Raw genomic sequence first — 12,149 nt, 5'->3', positions numbered from 1 at the left:
ATGTAGGGTTTGGGCACATTTCAAGATTTCTTACCCTCTAGCTGTGACATCACGCATTCTAGTTAATGTTAAAATCTGAAGAAAGCCTCTTTAACAAGGTCTGAACAATGTTTAATATCTCTAAAAGTAAGAATCAGATTTAAAAGTTGTGTTAGACGAATAATGTCAGAAAGATGTGTAACATTTTAAAGTTGGAATGAGGTTTCTGAGTGAAAGTATGAACGAACAGTTAGCAGTTGAAGTCGCATGAAGATTTGTTGAAGTCTGAAGAATATCTCCATTGACTTCAATGTTAAAAATGTGATGTATTATGGGATGTATCTCTGGAATTATGAAAGTTATGAATGAGAAAAGTAATAGCCATCGATTCCCGACCGAGCTGAACGTTTTGATGTTTGAACGGAGTTTCTGCGATGTTGAATGTGGGAGGAGAAGACGGACAACATAATTGGACGGAATAATAATAAACTTTTTGTCCGTAGCATAACATATAGTGGGAATGCTGTATCAGCATTCCCACTATATAAAGGGATCTACAAACATTACATGTGTGACCTACAGTGAGATGGTAACAGGCATGCGCTTAGTGCCCGCGCTCCAGCCAGTTTCTGTGGGGTGACGCATTCTGAGGTGAGGCAGATCTCATCTGTGCCTCACCTCACCCCACAGTAACTGGCTGGAGCGCGGGCACAAAACAAGTGCTCCCGCTAAATTAGTGCCCGCGCTCCAGCCAGTTACTGTGGGGTAAGGTGAGGCAGAGCTCGTCCCTGCCTCACTTCTCATCGCTGATGATCGCTCCCGTGTAGTTGTAGCGGAGCTCGGCAAATTTGACAATTTTGACAATAAAAAGCGATTGGAATCATACAGAAATCACATTTACAACACAGATCAGTGGAGACATTTGATTATTATTTCGTTTTTTTCCCGTTACATTGGAGTATGACAGGTGAGGCTGTCACCCCCTGCCTCCCCTGACTGCACGTCGCTGGTAATAACTGCTACGCTGCTAAGCTAGGCAAATTAGCTTTTAGCAAAACTAGTTCATGCATGTTTCTTTAGTCTTCAGATTTAGGTGTCGTCTTATTCATGTGATATTACAAAACTCAATTACTAAGGTCATGGAGCATCAAGAGCTCGATAGTCAACATCAAACTTAAGCTTAATGTCTCCCTTTTTTCCTCTTTATGAGAAGTTTTAATGCCTAAATTACACATTTTAATGAAACAATAATGGATGGTAATGTACAACATCATGTCGGGTCTGACTTGTTCATTTAGTTACCGTCTAATGCATTGTTAATCTTTCCCTCTATGTTTAATTGAAGTGTTTTCTGTTGAATATACATTTTATTATATTTTATTAAAACACATTTCTAACTTTAGTGTCCTTGTTCATCTTTTTGCACGTGCACGTATTTACAGATATGACCCCTAAATAACCCCTCCAGAGGAACACAGGGATTTTAGCCTCTGCAGACCATTTACATGCACTATAGGAGAGGGAACACCACAGAAGAAGAATAGGTCCTCTTTAAACCCATCAACTTTTCTCAGGTTAAGGAGAAGTGGTTAGGAAAGGACGGAAGAGATGATTTATTGAATATTGGCCCACAGCCTTCCTCTCTCCTCATTGGCAGCTGGCTCCATCTGCTGGTCACCAAGGTGAATTACAGACTGTTGACAGTAATAACCCCCGGACTATTACAAATATATTTTTCTGAAAATCAAACTTTATTCAATTTCAACAGTTCATACAAACAGCAAATAATTATAAAATGAATATTATCTTCATTTAGTAATGGTAAACGTTACTCTTCAACGACAGTCTCTCGGTGTGTGTGTGTGTGTGTGTGTGTCTGTGTGTGTGTGTGTGTGTGTGTCTGTGTGTGTGTGTGTGTGTGTGTCTGTGTGTGTGTGTGCATCAGTGTTTCTCTTCGCTCTTCTCCTTGCTGACGGGAAACTCCAGTGACGATCTGAAGCGGCCGGGCACTTCCTGTTGTTCCTCTTCACCGCTGATTGGCTGCTGGGCCGAGGGGGCGTGGATCCGCAGCTGTCCGTCACCCATCAGCTCACAGGAGAGGCGGCTGATGTCCAGGTGAGCCGGTAGGTCGATCCTCTGGACGAAACCGGACTTTGCGGAGGCGGAGGAGCTGAAGGAGGCCCGGGACGAGGCGGAGCTCACGGTCTGGCTGTCCTCCGCCCCCCCCTGCTTCATGGCCACCACCGCTAAGCTCCGCCCCTCCAGTTTCACAGTGATGTCACTAGGGGCGTAACCTCGAGCGTCCAGAGTCACCAGGAGGTCACTTCCTGTCGCCGGCTGAACTTCCTGTGAGGCGGCGGCCTGCAGAGAGGAGCCCTCACCGAGCCTGAAACAGAACCAGAACCGGGGTTAGAAACTGGATCAGAGTCTGGATCAGAGTCTGGATCAGAACCAGAACCTGCTCAAGTCTCTACTGCTGTCTGAGGACGTGGAGGAATAACTACTCTGATATTTTACTTGAGTTAGAGTCTTACTTATCTTACATATCAGTATGTAGTGTCTCTACTTTAAAGAGTCCTCTCCTGCTGATGTTCAGGTGTATATCAGTATGTAGTGTCTCTACTTTAAAGAGTCCTCTCCTGCTGATGTTCAGGTGTATATCAGTATGTAGTGTCTCTACTTTAAAGAGTCCTCTCCTGCTGATGTTCAGGTGTATATCAGTATGTAGGGTCTCTACTTTAAAGAGTCCTCCCCTGCTGATGTTCAGGTGTATATCAGTATGTAGTGTCTCTACTTTAAAGAGTCCTCTCCTGCTGATGTTCAGGTGTATATCAGTATGTAGTGTCTCTACTTTAAAGAGTCCTCTCCTGCTGATGTTCAGGTGTATATCAGTATGTAGTGTCTCTACTTTAAAGAGTCCTCTCCTGCTGATGTTCAGGTGTATATCAGTATGGAGTGTCTCTACTTTAAAGAGTCCTCTCCTGCTGATGTTCAGGTGTATATCAGTATGTAGTGTCTCTACTTTAAAGAGTCCTCTCCTGCTGATGTTCAGGTGTATATCAGTATGTAGTGTCTCTACTTTAAAGAGTCCTCTCCTGCTGATGTTCAGGTGTATATCAGTATGTAGTCTCTCTACTTTAAAGAGTCCTCTCCTGCTGATGTTCAGGTGTATATCAGTATGTAGTGTCTCTACTTTAAAGAGTCCTCTCCTGCTGATGTTCAGGTGTATATCAGTATGTAGTCTCTCTACTTTAAAGAGTCCTCTCCTGCTGATGTTCAGGTGTATATCAGTATGTAGTGTCTCTACTTTAAAGAGTCCTCTCCTGCTGATGTTCAGGTGTATATCAGTATGTAGTCTCTCTACTTTAAAGAGTCCTCTCCTGCTGATGTTCAGGTGTATATCAGTATGTAGTGTCTCTACTTTAAAGAGTCCTCTCCTGCTGATGTTCAGGTGTATATCAGTATGTAGTGTCTCTACTTAAAGAGTCCTCTCCTGCTGATGTTCAGGTGTATATCAGTATGTAGTCTCTCTACTTTAAAGAGTCCTCTCCTGCTGATGTTCAGGTGTATATCAGTATGTAGTCTCTCTACTTTAAAGAGTCCTCACACCATGATTTACACCATGTTTTACCAAAAGAAGGATGCAACCAAAGATGTGCTGGTGCGACCAACTGAGACGTGTTGGTTTGAAACCTGTAACTGAGTCCCACATGTACTGTTCGTACCAAAGTGAGGGAAATGAGATACAACTGGTTCATTTCAGCAGGTAGATGAATGTAAAACATGATTGGCTCAAAGTGTGATGCTTCATCGTAAAATGTATCATTTCTACTTTTTATTGTCGGTTGAGACATCTATTGATCTCATTTTCTGATATTTGGTTACCAGTGTTAGTTTTGAAGAATATTTAACATGCCCGTAAAAACCATTCCCCTCCCTCTCTTTGATCATATAAAGACGGTTTCAAAGATCTCTTTATCTCATGTGCTGAACGTACCTGGCCATAGTGGAGGAAATGAGGGGGAACTGGTTGAAATTGAGCATGTGGGGCCCGTCGTGCAGCTCCTTCAGGAGGCTGTCGGCCATCTTGGTCCTCTGGTTGAAGAAGTCCTGCTGCAGGGAGGAGGACAGCGGCGCCGGACGCATGGGCCACAGCAGCCGGTCCGAGCTGAAGAAAGGGTCGTCGCCAAAAAGGCTGTTCAGAGATGCATTCTGGGACATCATGGCGGCGGCGGAGGGCAGCTTCTGACTTAAAAACCTAAAACTGTGCCTCTGAGATCTCCTTAGGCTCCAGTGAAGAGGTTTCCTTGTTGTTGGTAGTTTGAGACATCACACAGGACTCCTCTGCTTTTTATACCCCCCAGCTGTCCTGCCCCTCCCCCCCCCCCACACACACTGGGCTATTTACGCCCCATTAGCTCACAGCTGCTGTTAGCAGTGGGTCAGGAATGCCCCGTGCTAAACTCAGCTCATGGTCACATCCTGTTTATGTTTGTGAGCACATGGCCGCGTTCACACTGGGGTTTATTTCCTTATACGTGATGCAGATACAGATGTTACTGTGTGTAAGAGGGGGGGCCATCCAAAGATAAAGATGAGCTAGTGATCTGTTTCTGGAGTGATAGTGAAAGTAAAAGGAAGAAAATTAACTGTTCTCGGCACTTTGTTCAATTACAGTCTCTTCACTTAACAGACAGTCGTTAAAATGTGGCGTCAGACTCTGCATTTGAATGGGTATTAACTGTTTATTGTTTTGAGGCAATAAAAGGACACTTTAATTTGACTTCCACAACGCCCACCAAAATCACAGAAGCAGAGACGCGCACCATCTCCCCCGTCTTCATCACCGTGCCTACGTCAACCACCTCCCCTCCCTTCAAGAAAGCAGTCTCCGAAGCCTGATAAGGATGTGTGTGTACAAAACGCAACAAACTTTTACTGATATGTGCTGGGTCCAGGCTCAAGGGCATATGGCACTCTCAACTCTTTCCAGCACATGCCGGGGCCCTGCCTGCCAGTAGCTTTGCCGATATCTGTGTTGATAGGTAATAGATTAAGAGCGATAAATCAGCTTAGAAACAGGAAGTGCTCAAACGTTTGTGTGAGGTTATCAAATTTAGCAGTGATTCCATGTCAGCCACAGCTTGTCACACATTTTTTTACTGATAGTGTATTTAACAAACTTAAACTAGCTTTATTAAATGTCAGGTCTTTGGCAGGAAAAACATTTTTAATCAATGATTTTATCACTGAGCACAATCTCGATTTTATGTTTTTAACGGAAACTTGGATTGAACAAAATAACAGTGCAGCTGTTCTTATCGAATCAACCCCTCCCAACTTTAGTTTTATGAGTCAGGAAAGAATGCATAAGAAAGGGGGTGGAGTTGCTATTTTGTTCAATGATTCCCTTCAATGCAGGAAGACATCTTATGGGGACTTTGCTTCTTTTGAATATGTGGCCCTTCAGCTGAAATGCTCCTCTCGAGCTCTGTTCCTAAATATCTATCGACCACCCAAATACTGTGCAAGCTTTTTTGATGATTTTACTGAACTGCTGTCTATAGTGTGTATTGACTTTGACCGTTTAGTCATTGTTGGTGATTTTAACATCCATGTTGACAACCCCCAGGACAGAGGGGCTACAGAACTGTTTTGTGTTCTTGATAACTATGGACTGACTCAGCATGTGGCGGAGCCCACGCACAATAAGGGGCACACTCTGGACTTAATTATCTCAAAGGGTCTGAATATCTCAAAGGTTGTGGTGACTGATGTTGCACTCTCTGATCATTCCTGTGTTTTCTTTGAGAGCTCTATTTCTGTTCACGCAAATGTTCAGAAAGAGGTAACCACAAAGTGATATTTAACTGAAAATACTAGGGAAATGTTTACTCAGAATTTCTCATCCACACTTGCCCCTGCTAACATCTCAGTAAATGAGCTAGTAGATCATTTTAATTCAACAATTCAAAATGTTATAGATACCATTGCTCCAACTAAGGTAAAGGAAGTGACTGGCAAGAAAATATCTCCATGGAGAAAGGCCATGACCGTGAGAACAGAAAAAAGAGAGTGTCGAAAAGCTGAACGTAGGTGGCGAAAAACAAATCTCCAGGTTCACTTTGAAATCTATAAAGAGAGACTTGGCCTTTATCATTTGGAATTGAAAAACGCACGACAGTCTTTCTTCTCTGACATCATTACCAAAAACAAAAACAACGCACGTGCCTTGTTTGCTACCGTCGACAGACTAACTAACCCCCCAGTGTCAGTAGCCTCTGAATTTCTATCCACCAGGGCGTGCAATGACTTTGCCTCCTTCTTCACTGACAACATTCAGAACATCAGACAAGCAGTCAGTGCCTCTGCATCAGGTACAGCAAATGTTTTGTCCCTATGTCCACCTAATATCAATTCAAACACCATGACACAATTCCATCAGATTAATGGTAAAAACCTAGAGGACATTATTCAACTTCTGAAATCCTCCTCCTGCTGCCTTGATATTATTCCAACAGGATTTAAAAAATATGTTTTTCATTGCATGGCCTCAGATCTACTTCATATAGTAAACACATCTCTTCACTCAGGTATTTTTCCAGAGGCCCTGAAAACTGCAGTCATTAAACCGCTCTTAAAAAAGAATAATCTAGATGCCTCAGTAATGAACAATTACAGGCCCATATCAAACCTGCCATTTCTAGGTAAAATCATTGAAAAAGTTGTTTTTCAACAGTTGAGTAACTTCTTGCATTTAAATAACTGTTTGGATGTGTTCCAGTCAGGATTTCGTCCAAACCACAGCACTGAGACTGCTCTTGTAAAGGTCTTCAATGACATCCACTTAAACACAGACAGTGGCAGAACTTCAGTGTTAGTATTATTAGATCTCAGTGCTGCATTTGACACTGTTGACCACAACATATTACTAGACCGACTAGAAAACTGGGTGGGACTTTCGGCAACAGTTCTAAAATGGTTTGAGTCCTACTTAAAGGACAGAAAAAACTTTGTTTCTATAGGTAAATACACATCTGAGTTGACAAATATGACATGTGGGGTACCTCAAGGCTCCATCTTGGGGCCTCTTCTCTTTAACATCTACATGCTACCACTGGCTCAGATAATGAAAAACAACAAAATAAGTTACCATAGCTATGCGGATGACACACAAATTTACGTAACAATTTCACCAGGAGATTATGCTCCAATTCAAACACTGAGTAAGTGCATTGAACAAATCAATGACTGGATGTGTCAGAACTTTCTCCAATTAAACAAAGATAAAACTGAGGTAATGGTTTTTGGAGCCAAGGCAGAACGTATAAAAGTTAGCGCTGAGCTTCAGTCTGCAATGTTCAAAACAACAGATAAAGCCAGAAATCTAGGTGTAGTCATGGACTCTGACCTGAGTTTCAACAGTCACATTAAAACAGTTACTAAATCAGCCTATTATCACCTAAAGAACATATCTAGGATTAAAAGACTAATGTCACAGCAGGATTTGGAAAAACTGGTCCATGCTTTTATCTTCAGTAGACTCGACTACTGCAATGGTGTCTTTACAGGTCTCACTAAAAATCCATTAGAAAGCTGCAGCTAATTCAGAACGCCGCTGCTCGAGTCCTCACTAACACTAAGAAAGTGGATCAGTCCAGTTCTGAAGTCTTTACACTGGCTTCCTGTGTGTCAAAGAATATATTTCAAAATACTGCTGCTGGTTTATAAAGCTTTGAATGGTTTAGGCCCAAAATACATGTCTGACCTGCTAAATTATGAACCATCCAGAACTCTCAGGTCTTCAGGGACTGGTCAGCTTTCTGTCCCCAGAGTCAGAACTAAACATGGTAAAGCAGCGTTCAGTTATTATGCTCCAAATATCTGGAACAAACTCCCAGAAACCTGCAGGTCCGCTGCAACTCTTACTACTTTTAAATCCAGGCTGAAGACTTTTCTTTTTGCCGCTGCTTTTAATTGAACTATTCACATCTTAAACTGCACTGTAACTTTTAACTTTTATCCATGTATTTTTTCTTTTAATGTTTATTTTATTATCTTTTCTTTTTAATGACTGATTTTAAATGCCATTTTTAAAATGTCTTCCATTTTTGTAAAGCACTTTGAATTGCCTTGTGTTGAAAGGTGCTATATAAATAAACTTGCCTTGCCTTGCCTTGCCTAGTTATATCTCTCACAGGCTCCGCCCTCTTCTGGGTAGTTATATCTCTCACAGGCTCCGCCCTCTTCTGGGTAGTTATATCTCTCACAGGCTCCGCCCTCTTCTGGGTAGTTATATCTCTCACAGGCTCCGCCCTCTTCTGGGTAGTTATATCTCTCACAGGCTCCGCCCTCTTCTGGGTAGTTTCTAGACTCTGACTATTTCAGAATCGCCTCCATTGGAGTCCTTTGTTTTCGTCCAGTGACATCACTAAGGAACACTTACGCTCCTATTGGCTAGCGCTCCAACACATTGTACGTGATCTCTAAGCAGGTTGACCAATCACAACAGAGTCGACCAGCTAGCCAATCAGAGCAGACTGGGCTCTGGTTTCAGACAGAGTGTGAAAAGAGGAGCTGCAGCACAGGCAGCATGAGAAAAATAAAGAGCTTTTTGAACATTAGAGGATGGAGACATGTCACATGAGAGCTGGCATTTGATTGGATAAAAACACATTAATTGATATTAACTTCTCCTTGATAAGAAGCTACTGTTCAATGGACACACAGCAACTTAAAGGCGTTAAAATCAATGTGTGTTAGGGTTATCAGAACAGATTTAAACTGACCACCAGGACGTCAGCAGCTGTTCAGAACAAAGTGCGTCTTGTCTCGAGTTACAGGGATGAGCTCAGAGAGACATTTCTGTCTGTCTAAGAGTGAGTGTGTGTGAGTGTATGTGAGTGTGTGTGAGTGTGTGTGAGTGTGTGTGTGTGAAGCCAGCGTTCTTACATTACAAGGAGTGTGTGTCATATCTATTTGTGGCTCTCTAGGTGTAATACTTTAAAACTGGCGTCCCATCATTGGCTCTGAAAACAGCTGCTTCACGTGAAGTTTCCCAACTCAGTCTGTTATTTTGATGTTGAAACATTTATCATATTCTGGTATTATGTTGATACCTTTAATGTCATGGGTCAGTTTAATGTCAAGATGTTTTTGATCGACCACATTAGGTATAAGATGGTTTGGTTATTTCTACCGTTGACTCATTTCAAAGAACACGAGTCCCAGAATGGAGTTTTTTTTTTAAATGGGAAAAAACCTGAAGTTTGGTAAAGTTGGAAAGGTACCGAGGTTTAATTCCATTGTTTCTAAAGGACATTTGAAAGATACCTGACTCCAGATGGTAGCCGTGTGTTTTCTGAACAGTTGTAAACAATTGGACTTCCTGTGATGAGTTTCAACAAATGTTTTAACAATATCTCCTCTGACAAGTCCTCTCCTCGGTGTCAAAGTGTACAATAGTTAAAATGTCATGAAATAAATGTTTCATTGTAACAGACATGTAATTAAAGGGCCCATGACATGCTTTTCTGGTTATTACCCGTCTCCTTGAGTTATGAAGGTTTTTCTGTATGTAAACGGTCTGCAGAGTCACAAACCAAACAAATGGACCAATCAGTGGAGCCCCTCACACACCAGGATCCCTTGGCTAACTAACAGGGAGTCCCCATTGACTTGCATAGAGCTCCCTGAACGCTGGTAATAGACGAGTTGGGATGGTGGAGAAATGCTCTCTGCAGACCCATTCTCTCTGCAGGCCCATTCTCTCTGCAGACCCATTCTCACAGCGTTAGAAACCTCCCCTTTCACACCAACGGTGTTTCGGGGCCGGTTCGGTGCTGGTGCTTGAAAAGCACCGGGTTTTCCTGTTCACACCGCAGCGGAGCAGCCTCTAAGCTCCGGAATCCGGTTCGTTTCGAGCACCAAAAAGTTGTCCGTGTAGAAGCAAGAATCGCATACGTCACGCTTACGTCGGAGGGGGGCGAGATTAACCTGAGATAACAGTTAAGGCGAGTACGGCAAATAAAAGTTGTAACCAGCAGTAGCGCTGAGCAAAGTGACTAGAACGCAACCACACACTTGTTAAAAAAAACGCTTTATAAAGTCAGGCAACACTAACCAGGCTTCGTGTGATTCTGTTTATTTGTACCTTACTTTGACCATCCGTTCGCTGTTATTGATCATTGTGGAGAGCAGGCAGACGTTTGTTATTATAGCAGCTATCGGATGGAATCAATACATGGGCTGCACAGGTTGTCATGTCCGACTATCACAAGTAGAATCATAATGAAAAATACGCCGGTAAAAAGTGCCTGGAGAAAACGGCTTAGCAAGTAGTCAGTTTAGCTTCGGTTGCTATGCTAACATCACCCATGTTATACCAGAGAAACTTTCATAACAGCGTTGTGATGCCAAACAGCGTCAATTCAGACTGACACACATTCACTTAAGGGGAACTGGGGATATGTACCAGCTGCTTGTGTGACAGTCAGACAGTGAATACTTTAGAGCCGTGTGAGCTAACCCGGAGCTAACGGGAGAATAAACTCCCGTGGAAGAGCAGTCAGCACTGCAGCGGTCGCTAAATGAAACACATTAATAAACAATGAACCACGGCACTCTGGAGAAAAGTATAAGGTTGGAGAAGTCGTTATTTAATTGAATCTGGCTTCGTATGATTAAAAGCAACACGATCATCGACCCTACGCAGTCCCCCGTTGTTGTTGTTGTGAGGTGAGCTCCGTTGGGGAGAAACTCAGCGACGTAAACTGTGACGTCATGACGCAGCAGCGGCAGCACCAGTCGGGCTCTGAGCGGTGTGAAAAGAGCCGGCGCTAAACCGAAGAACCGGTTCTGAACCAGAAAAGCTCTAGAGGAGCTAGAAGGGGAAAAGCCTTGGTGTGAAAGGGGTATTACTCAATATCAAGCAACACTTATTGTTTTTACTTCGGCTGTGAGTGTGTGTGTGTGCTCAGGATGAGTTTCGCTTGTTCTCGCTGTATCGCCGACCCGGAAACCTGTCCGCTCCTCGCAGCAGCTCGCAACGTCCCGACCAATCAGAGCTCACTGGGCTCACAGGGAGGGGGGGGGGGCAGGAGCTCCAACAAGCCGTTTAGGACAGAGAGTGAATACACATACTATACAGAGATGCTGTATGAGAAACCAATGTGAGTTTGGAACATTGAACAATGTAAATCTATTCTAGTAGACCTCAACAATGGAAATATGATCAGTACAAATGGCCATGGGACCTTTAAAGGGTAAAATACCATTGGACAGATTATAGAGTTCAAAGGTAGAAGCTTTTAAAGTAAGATAATGTTATAATGTAAGGTAATAGTAGGAGGTTAATGCAATAGTGTGTGTGACTTAAGGGGTAAATGGTCTTCCAACCTGAGGGTCAGGGGTTCAACTCCCAGCATGCTCTATTGTTTTGTTATTATACCTCACTTTGTGTCGCCCTAATAACCGTAGAGGCCAGTGAAATGTGACTGGAATAAGTACTGGTGTGTTTGGCTGATGGGGTAAATGGATGCCTAACAACCAGAGGGTTGATGGTTCGACTCCCAGCATGGCAGAGTGAAGTGTGGTGTGAGGCAAGATGGCATGTGCGGGGGGCGCAAACAAATGTGGTGACAGTAATACAAATATATATAAAAAAAATGGGTAACAATAGAAATATACTTAAAACAAATGTAATAAATAATATAAAATTAAAATATTAAATTAAAAAAATCCTAGTAAAATAAAAACACACAATAAAGTATTTATTTCTATTTTAATACAATAAATAAATAAAAAGGAATAATAATTGAGATAAATACATAAAAAGTAACATAATAATAATAATGACAAATATACAAAAAATAATAATAATGATCTATATTAAAAAAAATAAAAAAAATACGTAGGTGTGGGTCCGCCTGGGTAAAATAATGGTGGAAATCTATACCTTGTATGACAGGTGAACCAATGACAGGTGCTGGGTCACAATCCCACTACTTCTGCTCTTATATTGGCTTTAAGAGCGTCCCAATACGAATACTGGACGCTGCGCTCTTGATGGCAGTGTTCATTTTGGCAGCTTTTTTGATTTAGTCACATTTTAGTCCTTTTAATCCTTCATAGTTTTAGTCTAGTTTTAGTGGACGAAAACTCAAAACGTT

At 42.3% G+C, this 12,149-nt stretch overlaps 1 protein-coding gene across 1 annotated transcript; it reads right to left on the bottom strand.

The window, feature by feature from the left end:
• Positions 1-1,733: 1,733 nt before the first annotated feature.
• On the bottom strand, positions 1,734-4,296 carry hspb9 (heat shock protein, alpha-crystallin-related, 9). The gene is made up of 2 exons (XM_034114915.1): positions 3,977-4,296; positions 1,734-2,365 (listed from the first exon to the last, which is right to left on the bottom strand). The coding sequence occupies exons 1-2, from the start codon at positions 4,201-4,203 to the stop codon at positions 1,921-1,923; spliced, it is 672 nt and encodes a 223-aa protein (XP_033970806.1). The 5' UTR covers positions 4,204-4,296; the 3' UTR covers positions 1,734-1,920.
• Positions 4,297-12,149: the final 7,853 nt, after the last annotated feature.

This window comes from Trematomus bernacchii, unplaced genomic scaffold (assembly GCF_902827165.1).
Source record: "Trematomus bernacchii unplaced genomic scaffold, fTreBer1.1, whole genome shotgun sequence".
Lineage (NCBI taxonomy): Eukaryota > Metazoa > Chordata > Actinopteri > Perciformes > Nototheniidae > Trematomus > Trematomus bernacchii.
This window is presented reverse-complemented; position numbering and strand designations above follow the sequence as displayed.

Bases quoted from the DNA above. Each gene is read 5' to 3' on its own strand.
- hspb9 (XM_034114915.1), bottom strand. From the start codon at position 4,203: ATGATGTCCCAGAATGCATCTCTGAACAGCCTTTTTGGCGACGACCCT. The intron at 2,366-3,976 runs GTACGTTCAGCA...GTTCTGTTTCAG, and splicing joins ATTTCCTCCACTATGGCCAG to GCTCGGTGAGGGCTCCTCTC.